Consider the following 21690-nt stretch of genomic DNA (forward strand, 5'->3'; position numbering starts at 1 on the left):
CGGTGGCAGACGGGAACAAATCCCAACCTCCGCTTCATGACAAAGGATGGCAGAGGACGACCAATGATGGCATCGAGAAGAGTTATTGCTCCCTTCCCAAAAAGCCAACGCCACCCCCTCTGTCGTCCACATTGGCATTGAGATTCCACTGGTGTACTCCAAGCTAAAATCACGGTGGAACTTCTGGAGTGGATTGGACCGCTTTCACCAAAGCAGCTGTATCCAAGATCGGGGTTATACCACCTGTCCTAGCTAAATCTGCAAAATTTGTGCACCTCATTCCTCTGCTGCCACCGATACGACACCGAGCGGCTTCCGCAAGGCCTACACACCTGGCTGGACAATAGAGACTGAAAGGCCCCGAAAGGAGCACAACAAAACTGGGAACCAGGCTCTTGACCCTGAAAGTCTGAAAGGAGCTGGTGGAGTCAACAGACCTCACCCACAGCAGCCGCAAGGCATGAGCATTGCTGAAGAAACTGTATGCCGCAGAAAACAATACTGCTACCATCCCATGTGTCTCCCCTGATTCCATAGTGTCTCATCTTCCCCAGACCTCAAAGGCACTGACCCCCAAACCACTAAAGCAGGAGGTAAAAAAGGACCGACTATCTCCGAAACCTCCAACAAAGCCATTTGAGCAGACAGCTGTCAGCCCCATATACAAAGAAAGACATTGAGGCCACACTTTCGGCAACCAAAAATGGCAAAGCCGCATGGGCAGATATAATTGTTCATGAATTCCTTAGAAATTCCGGAGAAAAGGGTCGTACTAGGTTGGCGGCTATTTTACCGCCGTCGATGACTGAAAATTCCTGCAGCCTAAAAGAATGCTAATGCTATTGCCATCCTAAAAGCTGGTAAGCCAGCAGACTTGCCCTGCAATTACCACCCTATAAGTGACAGGAAAGTTGATGGATAGGGCCATACTATCCCATTTAACTCCCACCCTGGAGACCTACCGACCGAATGAGCAGGGCACGGGCAAACCTCGTCCGGAAACTGGCCAGAACAATGAGGGGAGCTAACACTTTACACACAGCAACTTTTTCCCTCACACACTAAACAGCAGAGTATTGTGTGGCAGTCTGGTCGACGATTGCCCATACAAAGGCCATCGACGTTCAATTAAATGCCGCAATGATAACAGTGTCTGGCTGGCTGGGACCATGTCAACAAAGACTGAGTGGCTTCCTATTCTCTGCAACATTGCTCCACAAGCCATCCGAAGGAATGTGCTGTCAACCTGATACTTCAGCCACATTTTGGCTGCCAAAATTCCAGCCCACCACCTTCTTGAACATCCATAATGTCGCAAGTCCCGAAAACCACCATGCAATCACGCCGAGCTCCTTACTGGTGCCCATCCAAGCGAAGCAGACTTGTGGAGAGCCACCTGGGAGGCTGCCACAGCTCCTAATAAACATATTGTGAATAATCCAACTAATGCTCCACCCAGTTTCACACTCCCACATAGCAATGGACAGCCCTCAAAAGGCTCTGCACTGGACAGGGCCGTTGCGGCAGCATCTTCCACCGATAGAGGATGAGGCCGGATGAGTTTTGTGACTGTGGAGAAGTCTAGATGATGGACCACATCACATCGCACTGTCCCTTGCGGCAGCTATCAGGAGGACTTTTAACACTCCACCAACTCACGTGAGCCGATACCGTCCGGTCTAGTTGCAGAGTCAGAGTCGAGGGTTTCCAGAAATGTTTCCACCTTCTCAGGTGCAAAAGACACAGAGTCCAGGAGTACTTGGGTACAACTGGGAAGGGTGGACACAGTGAGAGAGACAGATTAAGGACACAATATTTTGAAGAAAACAAAGAATTGAGGTATTCGACCATCTCACGAGCAGAGCTGTGGTTCCATTTGAAGTAAGCGAAGGGATGGAAGGTGAGCATACACAAAAGATTGACTTGACAAGGCTCCACCAGGTTTTAAGGAGGGAGACAAGTTTAGAACCCAGGCAAGACAGGTTAGGTTAGAGCTGGGGTTCCCAACCTGTGGGTCGCGACCCCCTAGGGGGTCGCGGAGGGTGAGCTGGGGGGTCGAGAAGCCTTGGGAGAACTTGGTAGCCTTGGGAGAAGGGAACATTACCGAAACTTTCATTTCGCTGATACCTAGAACACACAACATAATGTTGTGCCGGTGGAGTTGGCTATAGTTTTGGAGAGACACTTATCAAACCCTGCATGTTGAAGATGGTGAAGCTCGTTCTCGGGGAAGCCAGCGCGAAGAAGATGCAGCAAGTATCTTTGTCGAATAATACTCTTCAGAGGCGTATTTCTCATATGTCTATGGATGTGAAAGAGCAGGTTTTGCATGAAATCAAAGATTCTCCGTTGTTCTCCTTTCAACTCAACGAATGTGAGTTCATGTTCTCAGTTGCTTGTCTTCGTGAGGTACATTCATTCAGACGACATCAAAGAAGAATTCCTCTTCTGTAGTGCACTTGAAACCACTACAAAAGCTGTTGACATCATGGAAAAGGTCTCTACCTTTTTCATACCGAAGGTCTGCAATGGGGAAACGTGCACGGGGTTTGTACGGACGGAGCACCAGCTATGCTAGGATCGAAGTCAGGATTCCAGACAAGAGTGAAGGAGCTGGCTCCCCAAGCTAAGGGCATCCACTGCATGATCCACCGATATGCTCTCGCCAGTAAAACGCTTCCTGCCACTCTGCGGGAAGTGCTCGATTCTGTGATCAAAATTGTGAATTACGTGAAGGCTGGGGCACTCAACACTCGTCTATTCAAAGAACTCTGCTGTGCCTTCACCTACCTCTGTGAGGCCGGATTTTCTACCCTCGTCCACATCAAAATGAAGACCAGGAACAGATTGGATTCTTGGCTCTTACAAACACCCCACCACAAATTCCAAGACTCGCTGCTCAGATGCAACCCCAATCATCCCACTAGCTAGGTTGGAGAGATGATGATATGTTAGTGATGTCGATCATGGATTGTGTGACGATGGATGGCAGTGAGAAAAAATGATGAGCTTGGTTTGACTAACTAACTAAAATTACCCGAATTTTATAATGTGCAAGGAATATTGTAGTAAAATTTGTAAAAATTGATGAATTAATGATTGTTTTCTCTTTCTTCCCTTTTCCTTCTCAGAAAAATTTGTAAAACTGAAACGGCTGATGGCAGGGGGGTCGCGTGTGTTTCGGGGTTTTGAGAAAGGGGTCGCGAGTACAAAAAGGTTGGGAACCACTGAGTTAGAGCAAGTGTGTGTACCTCTCAGCCATCCTGCCATGGTGTGGGGATTCATTGCATTGTAGCAACTGAAAATATTTCACAATTCTCTCAAACCTTGCAGTTCACTTGTCCCATTGCTGTACTCATGCTAAACCTCTAATTTATTTTGCCTTCCCAACACAGAGGATGTTCCCACGGAGAACCGAGCCACGGTCGCCACGCCCACAATTCACACTGTGGGAGCCTTCGCCTGCTTAATGATTTTTGTTGCACTCAATGAAGTTACACTTTGGGAATAACAGTGGAAAAGGTTACATTAATGGTTTGGCAATTTCACATTTTCTTGTGTAAATATGGAGAAGGAGGGAGCACAGCTTTGCTTATTGCTAGCAAGGTATACGCTTAGTTATAAGAATCAGTAATTTCTTTAATTTTTCAGATTTCACTCCATACTTAAAAACGTATTTCGCTCACCAGCTCCGATCCTCAAATCTGAACACAGATTTTGATTAAAATACTTTAATTAGCCCGTGAGAGGTATTTTTTTTTTGTTAGGCAAAAACAAAATGGGGTATTAAGATTCCTGTGAGATGAATGCAGGCCGACCAAGGATAAAGCCTGTTTTTGTTTTAATTTAACAAGGCCGATAATTATCTTCAAAAGGGGTGTTTAAATTTACACAAACACTCAGTTTTCATTTATGCACTCCTTTGGAGTTCCCTTAGCATGCATGCAAAGTTTCAGGCCGCTACGTTCATGGTTTCATGGACACCAAAACCCGTTTGGAGAGATAAGGGTTGGAGGACTATAGAACTAAATGTCACTCAGAAGAAGGCAATTCAATGTAAATGAGAATAGTTTTGGTGCGAAATAAAATATAGGGGCGTTTTGTTTATTTGTTTTGTTCTGACTTCTTGAAATGAGGAGAAATAATCGAAATAGGAAGCAGGATAGGATAAAGTTGAGGAAACAGAAGTGGAGCACACAGGAACATGAAACAAGCACACAGGAACAAGGACAGATTTGCAAAAAGCAAATTTCTATCTGAGTCAGGCCTTGAAAAGGCTGTTAAGGCCTTGATAATAAGAAACAAATAACACAAAAGAACTAACAAATTAACATGAAATACTGCAATGGGATGAACCAGCAACAAATTGACGAATGACACACAAAAACAGGACAAATTTGGTTTGGAAAACTCGGCTTCAGCGAGGTGGAAATGTGCAGCTGCAGGTTTCACCATCCACAAGGAAATTTGGAAAGTTTTAAATATACAGAAGTTTTTAAACACACATTAGGAAGGGTGGATGATGTCTGTCTATACGTAAAGTGATGCATATCAAGAGATAACTAAGCTCTGCTATGCAATGCAATATTAACCTCTAGAAGTAATTACGACAACAGTAATACCTCTGTGCCAGTTTACTGTAATTTGAATTTTTAAACAATACATATTACAATACTTTTTATAACATACCATATATTGTTAAATTTCGAAATGTTTTGATTGCAAATTGGCACATAAAAACTGACACGTGACGTAAGTTTGAAAGACGACACTTCAAAACTACATCAACGTATGTTCCAAAATGTGACATAATTTACCTAATTGTGAGGCAGAAGGCAGTATCTAGAGTAGTTTGGGGCTTAAAGAAATGCAAAAGTAAAAAAAAATAAAAAATTGGAGAGCATTGCAGTTTCAAACCATTCTAATGCCCTTGTAAAATGCACCAGAGGGACAACAAATTTGATGACTCTTATCCGTTGACACCATTCCCTTCAGATGTCACATTCACAGGCTGTTTACAAAGCGGGAGACAAATGAGAATGTGTGACTTGCCGATGTTGAACGTCATGTTGCACGTTACTGATCAACAGCTTATCTCATCCATATCTGATGAAACAGCTTCAAATAGTGCTAATAGTCACAATACAAAGAGCGCTCATTACACAGCAAGTTCCAAGCAGAATATTTGGCAAACTGCATATAGGATACCGAAGGATCTTTAACATCCACAACACGTTTCTGCTCACCATTTGTTGAACAGGCAACACTGCTGTTTATCGTACGATTATCATCTATATCTTCCTTTACAGAAGCAAATCTCAAATCTTCTGAAGCAGACGAATCTTTGTCGTCTTGTTGGCATTCCACTTTTACAGCATATATATCACCTGCACACAAATCATTGTCAATCTTTTGTAGAGATAGGAAGTTTAGAATGCTGTTTCATACAAATCAGGTCAATGGGATATGTATTCAGCCCTGAAAGATTATTAGTTAACTGTACTGTAAGTATGACATAGGTAAATGACATTTGGCCTATCAGTCTGTGCTATAACCTCCACCACCAACAATTGCACCATATGCAGATAGTGCCAATTTGACACAGCTTAAAGCAAAATATTTGGAAAGAATATAGGCATCTATAAACCGAATAGTAATAAAAAATGCCACACAATCCCCAAAGTCCACGGCACATTAAATGACAAATTGAAGCAATACATGTTCCAAGTTTGCAGCACCACATGCTAATAGCACATTCAAATAGATTTTGTTTTCACTCTGGGATAGAACAAAATAATAAACAGTGCTCGACACCAGGTTTTTTTTTTTTTTACGGCGTAGCCTGTCTGGTGTATGGATGTAAACAAACAAGTATGTATGTATGTCCCTCACAAACCTCCACCAATCAGAGCTGAGGATCTGGTCACATGACAGGGGGACAGCATTTAGTAAACATTTCAGTTGTATATTTTACGAAAAGGAAATATAATCATTTTCTATGGAACATTTTGGGGTCCCAGCGTGTGTCATAAGGTAGTTATGAGATTTCCGAAATTCCTCAATACTGAGTGAGTAGTTTCGGGATGGACGGACTCCTGCTTTATCATATACAGTCGGACCCTGCTGTTTGCGGTTAGGGTGCTGGCTTGGCATACCAAGGATCCTGGGTTCGAATCCCGGTAAATCGCTGAATTAATGCCAGGGGGGTTGACTCAGCCTGTCATCCTTCCGGGGTCGGCAAATTGAGTGCCAGCTCAATGGTAATTCCCTGCGTGTCACAAGAGGCGACTAACAGGGTAGGCGGCAGGAAGGGCATCCGGCCATAAAACGTTGCTTCAAAAAGGGGACCACGGTGGAAAAAGAAAGGCCAACCCCCGCTCTGTGGGGAAAAATAGCCTTAAAAGGCAGTTCTTTTTTTTTCTTTTTCTGCTTCGCCATTCGCAGCCATATGTCCCGTGTATTCGCGGTTTTTCGCAGGTGCAAATATTTTTTTCACGAGCCGCAACCATAACATTTATAAAACCCATCTTTCAATGGAAAATGTTATGCAGGCTGAGTCAACCGGCCACACACAAAGCAGCTGGACATATGCAAAAAAACATTTACGAGCAGCAAGCATGACCTGCGCTGTGCTCAGCGTTTTCACAGCTTTCACGGGATATCCCGTCATTCACACTGTGAACAGCTCCGCGTGATATCCCGCTGGTCGCACGTAAACAATGTTTTGCGACATGCTTCACGGGATATCCCACAGATGGTAAAAATTGCTTCGCAGGATATCCTATATCTGGTAAACATTGCTTCGTGAGATAATCCACCATCTGCATAACACATCATCCCTGCAAGTTACTGTACAGAATGAAAACACTCCACAGTATCTATTAGCTGTCTCCCTTTCCCCCCTTTGAAACAATGGCACAGCATGAATTAGCGAATTTTCATCGACATTCGCAGAACTTTCATCAACATTCGTGGATTTTCGTCGACATTCGCGGGATTTGCCTCGACATTTCCGGGATTTGCCTCGCCATTTGTGGTTTGCTCCTTGACATTCGTGGATTTTTGCGATTCAGGAACCAATCCCCCCTTTTTCCATTGAAACATTGCCCTACCATTCACGGTTTCATAATTCGCGGCACTTTCCAGGAATGTATCCCCCACGAATAGCGGGGTTGAGGTGGATGTCCTCCCCATCCTCCCCTCCCTCCCCCCCTGCACGTTGGCACGAGAACTATTCTACTCTGCAATCATAATTTGTTTTTACGTTTGAAAGTGACTACGTGAGCATCAAGCAAGGTGTGTATTCATTGAGGTTGAATACACAGTTGATTTAGTGAAGGGCCGTATACAACTACAGCCTCCAGCGACGTGTGTGCATGCGTATGTGCCAAATGTTTAACCTATTTTAGATATGGGATATAGCTTGAAACATTTTCCTCGATTTTGTTCATCCCAGAAACCTCTTAAACTGTGCATTTAATCTTGGTGGTGAGCTGAAAAATTGATTTATTTACATTTTCATACTTTATCATAGCACTGAAGATTTTTTTGGTGTTTGATTTTCTCGAGGAGCATTTGTTGCTGCTACCCAGTTCCTTGCAAGTCGTCCTTCTCTTTTGGCTAGTGTCTTAGAAGCCCAGGAAGCCGCTTTTGCAAGCCGATTTTTTGCCAGTTTGCTTCGTGTTGATTGTCTTTTCTTGGTGGGAGCCAGGCTGTGAAATAAAGGATGAATGTTGTACTGATGAGAGGGAGAAAGTGAGAGAGAGAGAGAGGGTTGGAGAGAAAGGGTGGGAGAGAGAGAAAGGGATAGAGAGAGGAGAAGACAGACATATGGAATGGAAATTGGGCAAACATTGAAAGCATAGTTTTAAAGCTTTCGGTATTTTATACGCTATCATATTTCCAGCCACCTATAATATAAATAAAAGAGACAGGGAGAGAGAAAGTGAGAAGCAGGAATATGGCATGGGAATATTGAAATTGAAGCTTTAATTGACTTACCTTTCATTCCCAGAGTTTGTAAATCATAGTTCGCTGATTAGTTGGTGGATGCTACGCATGACAAATATTCTCTGTTCAGTTTCCGATAATTCAACCTTATTTAAAATAAAAAAAACTCGAATGTTTTTGTGTACCTCCTCTCTATTTGTCTGTTGCATATACCGAACTTACAACCAAACTGCATCGATTAAAAAAAAAAAACATACCCAGGTGCAGGTGCACATCCTTGGGGACCCCACAGTATGCATACAAAGTTTTAAATTTATAGCTATCATTGTGATGGAGCTATGGTGCTGACAAGCACACATACACACAGGCTATTTTATTAGTATGGATTTCATACATTTAATTGTATAACAACCTTGTAAAATGAAAAGGAAATACAAGAGGAGATGCAGGCTTGAAGCACCTTACATTTCTTATTGTAGCACCATACCATTCCTTACCGTTCTTAACTGAGGTGCAGGCTTGCAGCACCTTACCATTCATAATACCCAGCCCTGTGACTGTGGCCTGGCCCGTTTCTGGTCTCAGGCACTGTGATGGCAGACACCCTCTAGTTCAGGCATGATCTGTTGGAGAGACAGAATTCCACTTACAAAAAAGTAAAGCTTCTACATGACTTATGGGCCATGTTCTTCAACATCCGGCCTATCAGTGCGAAACAGAACGTAAATTGTTCAGCCTGGTGGAACTACGTGCTCTACCAAGTGCCGTTCTAGTTGACTATTGAAATAGGTAGGTGGTTTAACTTCACGATCCTTCTGGCATGACAGGGTGAGATTTATATTTTCCAGGATTGAAAGACGTGTCACATTTGTGAAGACTAGCACCGCATCAATTCCAAATCTGCAGAGTGAAACAACTGCTTTCTGCCTGTTCGTGGGATAGAGTGTTGTATAGCAAGTTATCTTGCATGCAGGAATGAGGTTTCCATAACATTGGCCAGAGAGGTTAATAATGCAGATGATGAAAACGACCCCATTGGGCAAGGGTAGAAAAGGGTTCCATCGACAGCAATGCATTAACTACGAGAATGAAGGAAGTAAAAAGCACGGTCGGTATGAACACGACCTTGAATGATGTAGGTAGCATGTTTGAACAAGAATGACACCCTTCGACGTCACGACTTCGATCGATATATACCTCTGCCCACATTATTACATCATTATAATACTTGTACTAAGTTTGCTTTAAATCCATTCAGCTGTTCTCAAGTCATCACATTTTTACCTGACATGACATCTGACCTCTTGACCCCTAAATTTAATCAGTTCATGTTTACATCATTATACATACCTGTACCAAGTTTTAATTTAAATCCCTTCAGCTATTCACAAGTTATCACATTTTTACCTGATATGACCTCTGACCTTTGACTTCGGGACCCCAAAATCTAAAAAGTTAATCTTTACATCATTATACATATCTGTACCAAGTTGGAATTAGATCCCATTAGCCGTTCTCAAGTTATAGATCGATTACAGACTTTGACCTTTGACCTCAAAATTTAATCAGTTAATCTTTACATCATTGTACATTTGTGTACCAAGTTTGAATTAGATCACTTAAACCGTTCTCAAGTTATAGACCTACAACAGATTTTGACCTTAGACCTCTTGGCCCCAAATTATAATCCATTAATCTTTACATCATTCTGGTGTGCGATAGAGAAGCTGATGGAAAACGTGAAAGATGAGGAAGTTGTTGTGGTGGGAGGAGACCTGAATGGACATGTGGGAAGGAGTATGGATGGTTTTGAGGGAGTTCATGGGGGTTACGGATATGGTGTGAGAAATGGAGAAGGTGAAAGGATTTTGGAGTTTGCTGATGGAGCTGATTTGTTGATTTGTAATACTCAGTTCCAGAAAGAGGACAATAAGCTTGTTACATACACGTCAGGTGGGTCGACGACAACCGTTGACTACCTGATGGTGCGTCGGCGAGATAGGGGGCACCTCCGGGACACAAAGGTGATCCCGGGGGAGGAGGCTGTTTCACAGCACCACTTGGTTGTCTGCGACATAAGGGTGAAAGGTGCGAGGAGAGCTCGGCGGGTGAAGTACCAACCAAGCATGAAGGTGTGGAGGTTGAAAGAGGTGACAGTAAGGGAGGCATTAAAAGAGAGGCTGAGTAGGGTAGAGGATGATGTGGTTGAGCTTGAAAGTGGTTGGATGTCAATGAAAGCTAGTCTGTTGGGAGCCGTTGGTGAGGTATGTGGATGGACAAAAGGACCACTGAGGCACTCGGAAACATGGTGGTGGGATGTTGAGGTTGGAAAGAGGATTGACGAGAGGAGGAAGAAGTTCAAAGAGTGGCAGAAGGCGAAGGGTACGGGAGCAGAAACAGCAGAGCATGAAAGTTATAAGGCAGCCAGGAAGGCTGCAAAGAAAGAGGTAGCAAAGGCGCAGGAGGCATGTAGGAAAATGTTCGGAGAACGCTTGGATTCGGAAGAGGGTCAGAAAGCAGTATTCAGGATTGCAAAGCAGATAGCGAAAGAGAGGTGTGATGTGATGGGGGTGAGTTGCTTGAAGGATGAAGTGGGACAAATCGTTGTCGACCCAGATGGAATTAAAGGAAGATGGAAAAGATATATGGAAATGCTGTTGAATACAGAGAATGAATGGGATGGCAACATAGAGAGTAACCCAGTTTTAGGACCGGCAGAGAAGATAACTGAGAAGGAAGTTGAGGAAGCGATAAAAGCAATGAAGAGTGGAAAAGCGGGAGGGCCGACGGGAGTTGTGGGAGATATGTTGAAGGCAGCAGGAAGTTGGGGTGTGAAGAGAATGACAGAGATCTGTAATCTGGTGGTGAAAGAAGGCCGCATTCCAGTGGATTGGGAACTGAGTACCCTCGTCCCTCTATACAAGGGGAAAGGTGACCCTCTGGAGTGTGGCTCGTACCGAGCGATAAAGTTATTGGAGCATGGAATGAAGGTATTGGAAAGGGTGTTGGAGAGGAGGATAAGGAAGAAAGTGAAGATCGACGAAATGCAGTTTGGATTTATGCCAGGAAGAGGAACGACAGATGCGCTTTTCATTGTGAGGCAGTTGCAGGAGAAGTACATGGATAAGAGGAAGAAGTTGTTTTTTGGGTTTGTTGATCTGGAGAAAGCATTCGATAGGGTTCCACGCAAAGTATTGACATGGGCATTGAGGAAGTTAGGAGTGGAGGAATGGTTGATCAGAGTAGTGATGGCAATGTACAAAAGAGCACGCACAGCTGTAAGGACGAAGGACGGGAACAGTGGTGAGTTTGAGGTGAAGGTGGGAGTGCATCAGGGGTCGGTACTAAGTCCACTACTATTTGTAGCTGTGATGGAGGTGCTGGCTCAGACCGTAAAGGAGGGTTTACCGTGGGAGTTGTTGTATGCAGATGATCTGGTGTTGATTGCGGAAAGTATGGATGGACTGAAGGAAAAGCTGAACAAGTGGAAGGAATGTATGGAGACAAAAGGTCTGAAGGTGAATATCGGAAAGACAAAGGTGATGGCAAGTGGTAAAGCATGTGGTGAGGTGGAAAGAACTGGGAAGTGGCCGTGTGCTGTGTGCAGGAAGGGTGTCGGAGTGAACTCCATTCAATGTACAATGTGTGCTGAGTGGGTTCATCAAAAATGTAGTGGTCTGAGAGGGTCATTAACCAGTGTGGCAGCTACATTCAAATGTAAGGTGTGCACAGAGGGAGCTGCAGATGGAGGAAATGTTGAGTTGGATCTTGGAGACGGCGTGAAGCTGGAAGGTGTGAAAACATTTTGCTACCTCGGAGACATGCTGAATGGAGAAGGTGGATCAGACTCGGCAACGGTTGCTCGAGTGAGATGTGCATGGAAGAAGTTTCGGGAACTGAGTGGCGTGCTGATGAGGAGGAGAGTGTCGCTGAAGCTGAAGGGAAAGGTGTATGCTGCATGTGTGAGAAGTGTTATGATTTATGGGAGCGAGACATGGGTAATGAACGTAGAGCAGCAACGAAGGCTGGAAAGGGTGGAAATGCGAATGGTTCGATGGATGTGCGGAGTATCGTTGAGAGAGAGGAAGACAAATGATGAATTGCGAAAGATGATGGGAATATTGCCTGTGATTGATGCTGTGAAGAGGAACAGGTTGAGATGGTTTGGTCATGTATTGAGGAAGGATGAAAGTGACTGGTTGAGAAGAGTGATGGAAGTTAATGTAGAAGGAAGTAGAGGACGGGGAAGACCGAGAAAGACTTGGCTAAAGATGGTGGAAGAAGAAATGCGGGCAAGGGGGTTAACAAGGAGAGATGCAGAAAATAGGGCAAAATGGAGAAGATTGTCATGGGGACCGCAAGGCTAACCCCCGCTCTAGCAGGGAACATGGCCTTAAAATGCATGTTGTGTGTTGTTGTTGTAATCTTTACATCATTATACATACCTGCACCAAGTTTGAATTAGATCACTTCAGCCGTTCTGAAGTTATAGACCTGTTACAGACTTTGACCTTTGACCTCTTGACCCCAAAATCTAACGAGTTCATCTTTACATCATTCTACATAAGTGTACCAAATGTGGTCAGAATCCCATCACTGGTTCACAAGTTATCACGGTAACAGTATTTCTACCTAACATGACTTCTGACCTTTGCCCTCTGACCTCATGACCCCAAAATCGAATCAGTTAATCTTTACATCATTATACATACCTGTGCCAAGTTTGACGAAGATCCCTTTAGCCGTTCTCAAGTTATCGCTGTAACTAAAACCTATCACGGACGGACGGACGGACGGACGGCTAACCTGAAAACATAATGCCTCTGGCGACATTGTCGGCGGAGGCATAATAAAAACAAGACCAAAAGTCTAACAGCGGCGTAACCGAGCTTGTTTGATACTTTCGTTGAAGTATGGACCTGGGTGGGGATACCAGTTTGCAAATAATGTAAGTATTAAATATTTTTGAAGCACTCCAAGTCATACACCTCTTCAATCCAGCCTGTAAACTAAAGCCCATTCATTGAGAGTCACCCTCACGATTTTATCTCGAATTCACCATCTGATTTAATTTTTATCGATGGTTTTAGACTCAGTGTCAGAAATAATTGAGAACATTCACGCACACACGGGAAATTGCCGAGATATATTTCTAAAAATCGCGCCACGATGGTACACGAAAATACACCGCCTAAAATAACAGTCGGGGAAAATGTCGACATATATTAAAAATTCGCTTTCTCTTTTCCGTTAAGATATATTACTTTTACCTTTTATGAGAGTCGGCACAAAAACGACATATATCTTCGTTCTTTCTTATTTCATTCAACATTATTATCCGGAAGTAAAATATGTTTCAGGAAATTACCGAGAGATATTTCTTCGTTTTTTTTTATTACTATTAGTTATGTGCGCATACACTTTAAATAGGTTTATTTGAAAGCTTTAATTTTCACAATGTAATTTACTTGCCATTTGTCATTTGATAATTACGAGACACTTCCTCTTGAGGATCGTGACAATTCATGCGTTGCGTGGAAACTTCCATTTCCAAAATGAATGTGACGGTCGATGAAGAACGCAGACTTGAACAGGATGTAGCAAGAAAACGAATGAGACGGGCGAACGAGTCCGTCGACGAACGTCAATGCAGACTTGAACAGGATGTAGCATTGTAGCAAGAACCGCGCAAAGACCGCACGAGACGGGAGAACCGCAAAGAATGCTGCTGCAACAACGATGAGGAGGGTTGGAGAGGAGCGAGGGGTTGGAGAGCGAGGTGCTAGGGGTTGGAGAGTGAGGAGCGAGGGGTTGGAGAGTGAGGCGCGAGGGGTTGGAGAGCGAGGAGCCAGGGGTTGGAGAGCGAGGAGCGAGGGGTTGGAGAGCGAGGAGATAGGGGTTGGAGAGCGAGGAGCAAGAAGTTGGAGAGTGAGGGCCGATTGGAGCGGAGAGTGAGGGCCGATTGCAGCGGAGAGTGAGAAGCGATTGCAGCGGAGAGTGAGGGGCGATTGGAGCGGAGAGGAGTGTGAGGAGGTATTGGAGAGGAGTGTGAGGAGGTATTGGAGAGGAGTGTGAGGAGGTATTGGAGAGGAGTGTGAGGGGTTGGAGAGGAGTGTGAGGAGGAATGGCATTGGAGAGGCGTGAGGGTGGAGAGGAGTGAGGGGTCACATATTATGTGAAATAAATAAATTGTGTTCATTACACCATTTTAACCATTTTGTAAAATTTAATGTGCAGCATGTCACACACGTCCATACCCGTGGGATTCCCACGGTTGACCCCGCTAGTCTTACTATAATTCACCAAATGTCCGTCCGTCCGTCCGTTCCCAGGTACCACAAAAACGGCTGAACCGATCGCAATGAAATTTTGGGTGGGTAATCCTGGGACCCCCTGGAATATTGTTTTTCCAATTCGGAAAAATTTTCCAATCTTCCAGTTTTTCCAAACACAATGGAATAATAATTACCGATATGAACAGTGATGTGGCTTTTATTGAAATTCTACAAATACTGTTTAGATTTTGATGATTTGCGTGTGATATGATTTAACGGATGTTTATATAAATCGTTTAAAATTAAAAAAAAAAAGCCTTCAATTTCTGATATTTTGCCTTTTCATTTTGGCCTCCCAATTGAATCCCCACCCATAGGGCGGGTACCGTTGCTAGTAATAATAATTACTAGCCAAAACCCGTGGAACATCCACGGAAGGGAGGATGTGGTGTGTGGATAGAGTGTACCATTATGGATGGCATAGGGGATTTGCTTGTCCGAGTAAGAGTTAGGAAGAAAGATGAGAATGAAGAGTGCGTATATGAACAACGATCGCCGACACCGGCACAAATGCATGCTCTGGATTGTCCACTCAGTGGACGGCTTGCTTTCGTCTTCGCCTGTCCAATCAGCGGACGGCTTGCTTCGCCTTCGCCCAGCAGACGCCAATACGATGGTGTCGTAAGATGGCGTCATATCGGCAGTTAATCGGATGCTTTTGGGCCCCAACGTCGGCTAATTCCGATTTTTCGAGTATGTCTGTACGTGATAAACAAAGAGCGCGGTTCATAGATCGTAAATCCATTAGTGCCGTGGGCATCGGGTCACTGGGTGCGGCGTAAAAGGGATAACAAAGTCGAGTCCTTACGCTATTATTATAGAGAATTGAACATGATCTCAACCTATCTTTGATCCAGGTCTAGATCCAGCCTATCATTGATCCGGGTCTGGATCCAGCCTATCATTGATCCGGGTCTGGATGCAGCCTATCATTGATCCGGGTCTGGATCCAGCCTATCATTGATCCGGGTCTGGATCCAGCCTATCATTGATCCGGGTCTGGATCCAGCCTATCATTGATCCGGCTCTGGATCCAGCCTATCATTGATCCGGGTCTGGATCCAGCCCATCATTGATCCGGGTCTGGATCCAGCCTATCATTGATCCGGGTCTGGATCCAGCCTATCATTGATCCGGGTCTGGATCCAGCCTATCATTGATCCGGGTCTGGATCCAGCCTATCATTGATCCGGGTCTGGATCCAGCCTATCATTGATCCGGGTCTGGATCCAGCCTATCATTGATCCGGGTCTGGATCCAGCCTATCATTGATCCGGTTATGGATCCAGCCTATCATTGATCCGGGTCTGGATCCAGCCTATCATTGATCCGGGTCTGGATCCAGCCCATCATTGATCCGGGTCTGGATCCAGCCTATCATTGATCCGGGTCTGGATCCAACCTAACATTGATCCGGGTCTGGATCCAACCTAACATTGATCCGGGTCTGGATCCAGCCTATCAGTGATCCGGCTCTGGATCCAGCCTATCAGTGATCCGGGTCTGGATCCAGCCTATCATCGATCCGGGTCTGGATCCAGCCTATCATCGATCCAGGTCTGGATCCAGCCTATCATCGATCCAGGTCTGGATCCAGCCTATCATTGATCTGGGTCTGGATCCAGCCTATCATTGATCCGGGTCTGGATCCAACCTAACATTGATCCGGGTCTGGATCCAGCCCATCATTGGTTACAAAACGTAAACTGCTCAGCCTGGCTACTCAAAAGTGCCGTTCAAGTTGACATTCAATTTATTGTATGTATGTATGTATGTATGTATGTGTGTGTGTGTGTGTGTGTGTGTATGTATGTATGTATGTATGTATGTATGTATGTATGTATGTATGTATGTATGTATGTATGTATGTATGTATGTATGTATGTATGTATGTATGTATGTATGTATGTATCTTCATCATGATTCACAAGTTTGGTGTTGGTTTAACAGTTAATGTGGCGGTCTTGGAATCCTCCGGTCCTGAGTTCGAGCCCCTGTCGAGCCGTTTAACCAACACCAGGTGGGTTGATTCAGCCCGTTCATCCTTTCAAAGTTGGCAAAATGTGTACCAGCTTACGAGTGACAGGGGCACTGCATCAGCTGCACAGCCGCGCCTCCAGAATGAAAATGATGCAACCAACACCCACCCTCCCATGAATTGAATGACAAACAAAAGTTTTTTTTCAACTTTAAATGAACGTTTCCAGACTCCGATGATCATGAAATAAGCAATCGAGAAACCAAAATGAACGAACCGTCGAACACACGATTTCCTTCAGAAGTTTTCCGCGCGAGCTCGAGCGTTCACAATCCAGTCCAAATAATTAGTGCATGAGGAAGAAGAAGAAGATCTCACCGGATGTTTGCTGTCGTTCCCGATTACAATTATTCTCGTCATCAAAACGGCATCTTAATTGTTCCATCGCAAGCACAATATTGTCCAAACTAAGGAAGGAACATGTTACCGTTTCACGAATCAGTAATTCTTTCTTCTCGTATTTCGAGTTGAGCTGTCGTATAAATCGAGTAGAGAAAACCAATACACCGCCTCGAATTGGTTGACACAGCAGTGATCCAGCTGATGAGCGAATCTCTATTTTGTGGTTCCATGGGAAGGTTTAGCAAACTATTTCTCACCTGCGATATCAGCAAATGTGTAAATCTGGGAAACGATGTAGTTTCTGAATTCCCCTCTCGGTATAGTACGTGTGCTCCGAACCTGGGGGTTTTGGAAGCAGGAGGACCGAATGCAGTTACCCCCTGGGACGCCGATAAGTCTCTCGTTCGTTGTAATGTCCATTTATGGGTTTTTGATCAGGTGGAACGGAATCCTCCTGGAACACTAACAATCCTCCTCCATTTGGGGCAAGGATCACGTTTGAAAGGCCAAGTTGTGATGTTTTCTTGGTCTCATAATTTTGTTCCAAGGATTCTTTTCAGGATCATTACCGAACCCCGGACAAGCCCCAATTATAGTTAATTTGTAGTAATTTACCACCGCCACCAAAGGTGGAGGTTATGTTTTCACCCCTGTCTGTCACCCCTTTGTCCGTTTGTGAACAAAATATCTCAGTTGTGGACGGATTCAGACGAAATTTGGCAGAGATGTAGCGTATGTGACAATTACGAAATGCTTCGATTTTGGTGAAGATTCGGATCCGGCTACGATAATTTTTTAAAGTGATTCTTCACCTTTGGGAGATGTGGCCAAAAACTATGCATAGCAGGATATCTCAAAATGACTGTTTGTCTCTTTGTTACTTGTCGGAAAAGATTCCTGTTTAGGAGTCGTGGACGGCGAGAGAACGAGGCCATTTGGTTGAGTTCAAAGCATGTTTATTCGTACAGAACCCGGCAAACTCTGTAAAGCCCGTTTATCGGGCAGCAATATATATACACATCATGCCGGAGTGTTTGCCCGGGAAAGGCGAGTCTGGACATGCCCGGGCATCCTGGGCGAGCCCTGGAAAGGCGAGAGCGGGCATGTCCGGGCGTCCTAAGCGAGCCCTGGAAAGGCGAGGCTGGACATGCCCGGGCGAGCCCTGGAAAGGCGAGTCTGGACATGCCCGGGCGTCCTGGAAAGGCGAGGCCGGGCGTGCCCGGGCGTCCTGGAAAGGCGAGGCTGGGCGTGCCCGGGCGAGTCCTGGAAAGGCGAGGCTGGGCGTGCCCGGGCGAGTCCTGGAAAGGCGAGGCTGGGCGTGCCCGGGCGTCCTAGGCGAGCCCTGGAAAGGCGAGGCTGGGCGTGCCCGGGCGTCCTGTAAAGGCGAGGCTGGGCGTGCCCGGGCGAGTCCTGGAAAGGCGAGGCTGGGCGTGCCCGGGCGAGTCCTGGAAAGGCGAGGCTGGGCGTGCCCGGGCGAGTCCTGGAAAGGCGAGGCTGGGCGTGCCCGGGCGAGTCTGGACATGCCCGGGCGTCCTGGGCGAGCCCTGGAAAGGCGAGAGCGGGCATGCCCGGGTGTCCTGGGCGAGCCCTGGAACGGCGAGTCTGGGCATGCCGGGTGTCCTGGGCGAGCCTGGGAACGGCGAGTCCGGGCATGCCCGGGAGAGGCGCGTCTGGGCCTGTCCGGGCGGCCTGGACGAGCCCGGCATGGTGATCGCTCCCTGGCCGCGTCCTCAGTAGGTGCAAGGCGATTGTGTATACCCAGCGGTAACTGCTACACCGGCAAGTATGTTGATCGTTTGGTTTGTCTGTCTGTCTGTTTGTTACTTGCCGGAAAAGATTCCGGCAAGTATGTTGATCTGTTGGTTTGTGTCTGTCTGTCTGTTTGCAGCACTACGTCTAGACCGTTGCACGTAGAATCGCCAAACTTTACACACATATTTGTCTTGCCCTGGAATAGACTGCCCAATTTTTAACTCTCTCGACCCAAGGCCTACGTTATGACGTCATAATTTGATAATTCGACAAGTACAAAACTTCATCCAATCAAGATGCAATTTATTGAGCGACATGACGGCATAAACTGGTGGAGAAAAAAAAAAAATGATGACATCATCGGTCACGTGGTTCGGCCGCCATCTTGGAAAACCCAAAAAACTTTGCACCTCTATATCACCGAAAGTGCTGAATAGAAAAAATTGACATGGCTCATTGTAAAGAACTCTCCATGGGGAATAAAATATGTTAATGATGACGCCATCAGTCACGTGGTTCGGCCGCCATCTTGGAAAAACGGCAAAACTTTGCACCACTATATCTCCGAAAGTGCTGAACAGAAAAAATTGAGACATGGCTCATGGTAAAGAACTCTCCATGGGGAATAAGGCTAACCCCCGCTCTAGCAGAGGAAATGGCCTTTAAAATGCGTTGTCTCCATGGGGAATAAAATGTTAATGTCATTGGTGCCTCCATGAGGAATAAAATATGTTAATGATGACGTCATCGGTCACGTGGTTCAACCGCCATATTTGTCCGAAATCGCCGATAAAAAAGTAAATTCCAGCAAGTCCTCGGTCTCTGACCGCTTTTTCATTTGTTCGTTTGTCTGTTGTGTTTTTTTTTTTGTTTGTTTTTTTTTTTTTGTATACTGAATCGAGGCTCGTGAAAGAGCTGACATTTACTTCACAAACAAATCAACCAGACAAACAAAATATATAAAAAGAGGGAGCGGAAGACAAGATGGGGAGAGAAGGGGAAGCACACATACACAACATTTGAGAGCAGGGAGTCTGTCTTCATAAAGCAGGATATTTCATATCCTGTACACCTGCACACTGTCACTTGCTTACAGGTCACAAATCTAAACCGATTGTCATGAAACTTTACGAAGTTTAGAAGAAGTCACAATTGAGAAGTAAGGAAAAAACAATTCAGAAAATGTATCCTGTCCATTTCGCAACAAACTTCCAAAAACAGGTGCAAGTGCAAGATACAATACAGGAAAACGAAACAGAAACAAATACATCCCCAATGATCACAAAGACGAAAAAGGAAAATTAGAAAAATAAATACCAGCAGATATACCCTGCCAAATAGGAGAATGACAAGAGCAGGAAGATTAAAAAAAGAACTTGACAGACCATGGATCCACAAGGAAGGCTCATTGGAATGGCTTGGGATGGAGACGAGTCATCAAAAATGCCCAAGACCAAGGACACTGCACTAATGGCTTTAAGAAAATGACAAGATTGAGCCAATTGGAAAAATGCAGATTTTTAGAAGTGGGCCAAAATCGCTGGGATGTCATCCCGATGCAAATTTTAGGCAACCCAATTTTCACATCAGATGTACTTTATGATGTTGAGATTAGGAATCACCAATGTTCCTTTCTATTTGCGCATTAACGAGAGACTAACCTCCAAAAAATTGTGGTCAGCTGCCACGTGACGGCGGCGAGCAGCTAATCAACGGCGTCCATGCGTATGCCGACACTCGTCTCCTGCTTCATGATCCAATATGACGACCTGCACGGGGTGTTGTTTGCACATTGTGTCGGCTGCAAATGGCCCTACTCTACCGATGTCTGACGCCAGTTTCCAAAATAAATTGTCAATGTGTTAAAAGATGGGAAAACCTGGATGGTGAGGAGTGAAACATTGCCATTGATTTCACTGCTATGATCAAGGATTTAACTCAGAAACCTGATCTCGCATACCATCGCAAATGTTATGTGAGGTGAGCAAATTATATCACCCATTCAATATCTAGTACTCTGGTTGTCTGTGTAATTTTTATATTTAGTATCGATGATACCAATTCAATTCAATTCAATTCATGGTTTTATTATCAAATCATTGCAGCCAGAAACTGAATTGTGAAAGATTTACAATATAAAATAAAAATTAAGATAATGAAAAAAAAAAATTGCAATGACTGCAATAACATCTACAAATAATAAAATGAATTAAAAGTACTACTTCTTTTTAAAACAAGACCGATAGTCTAACAATGGTGTAGCCAGGCTTGTTTGATACTTTAGTTGAAGAGGATAGCATGACCTGGGTGGGGATACCAGTTATCAAATAATGTAAGCATTACATTTGTTTGACTTCAGGCATGGACGGCCGGTTCGTGAATGACTTGGGTAAAAAACATGGCCAACGATGAACCAATAAATTCCACATTCCTGTGCCACCTTCAGTCCAATGTCAGGCATTGACAGCACATTCTCTATATGTCCAAACAGCATTCTCTATATTTAATTCCAAACAGCATCATTCATCATTGAAATCACAAATTTCCAAACAAACACCATTTAATTCCAAACAGCACCATTCATCATTCCAATCACAAAATAATATAATAGTATTAAGATACCAAAATATAATGTTAAATCACGATTGTATTGAGATATCAAACCAGCGAACCGTCATCATCTGTTCACTTCCGGATTCGGGAGCATGGTCCTTGTCGATCGTATTTCAAAATCATGATTGAATTGAGGAATTCCTCAAACCTCCTACCTACCTTACGACACCCAATGGGACACCAAAACATTCTACAGAAGCTTATTATATTTCCTTTTAGTAAAATAGGCAACTGTAATCTATAATAATAAAAGGCAGTGCCCATCCGTCCATCCCCTCCATAACTCCAAAACCATGAAACCGCGAGGCCTCAAACTTTGTATGCCTACACCTGGACCTCCAACAAATTGCAACGATGAAAACTGGGTGTTTTGGTGTGTTATAACACCATTTTTTAAGATGATGAACGAGGTGCTCAAAGAAAAAAAACCCAAAAAGCCTTACCAATATGGCGGCCCGCCATATTGGTCAGCCCACTGCCACTCGCTGGGTTCTTAAGCCGCCATTTTGTTTCGCCCTATTCAAATGTGCCTTGCCTTGGAAACACGATCAATTATTACATAATTAAAGCATATCATCAAAATCTGGATTTGGATATGAGGATTGGATCATGTAGACTAAATAAATGTCCAAATCTGGAGTGAAATCTGACAAAATTTAC

The 21690-nt window shown here is 44.5% G+C and overlaps 1 protein-coding gene across 3 annotated transcripts in view; it reads right to left on the minus strand.

The window, feature by feature from the left end:
- The window catches only part of LOC137415597 (uncharacterized), a 29152-nt gene that overhangs the window by 4591 nt on the left and 2871 nt on the right, over positions 1-21690 (minus strand). For 2 of the 3 annotated variants that reach the window (XM_078780511.1, XM_068101202.2), the window contains exons 1-3: positions 16541-16650; positions 8448-8573; positions 5247-5387 (exon numbers count right to left, since the gene is read on the minus strand). In XM_078780511.1, coding sequence (XP_078636637.1) covers positions 5247-5387; positions 8448-8490 — 184 coding nt within the window. In that variant the 5' untranslated portion in view covers positions 8491-8573; positions 16541-16650. Of the gene's footprint in view, positions 1-5246; positions 5388-8447; positions 8574-16540; positions 16651-21690 lie in introns of those variants that run through there. The other variant, XM_068101200.2, reaches the window with a different exon arrangement.

Source organism: Myxine glutinosa, chromosome 6, assembly GCF_964187855.1.
Source record: "Myxine glutinosa chromosome 6, kmMyxGlut1.1, whole genome shotgun sequence".
In the NCBI taxonomy this organism is placed as follows: domain Eukaryota; kingdom Metazoa; phylum Chordata; class Myxini; order Myxiniformes; family Myxinidae; genus Myxine; species Myxine glutinosa.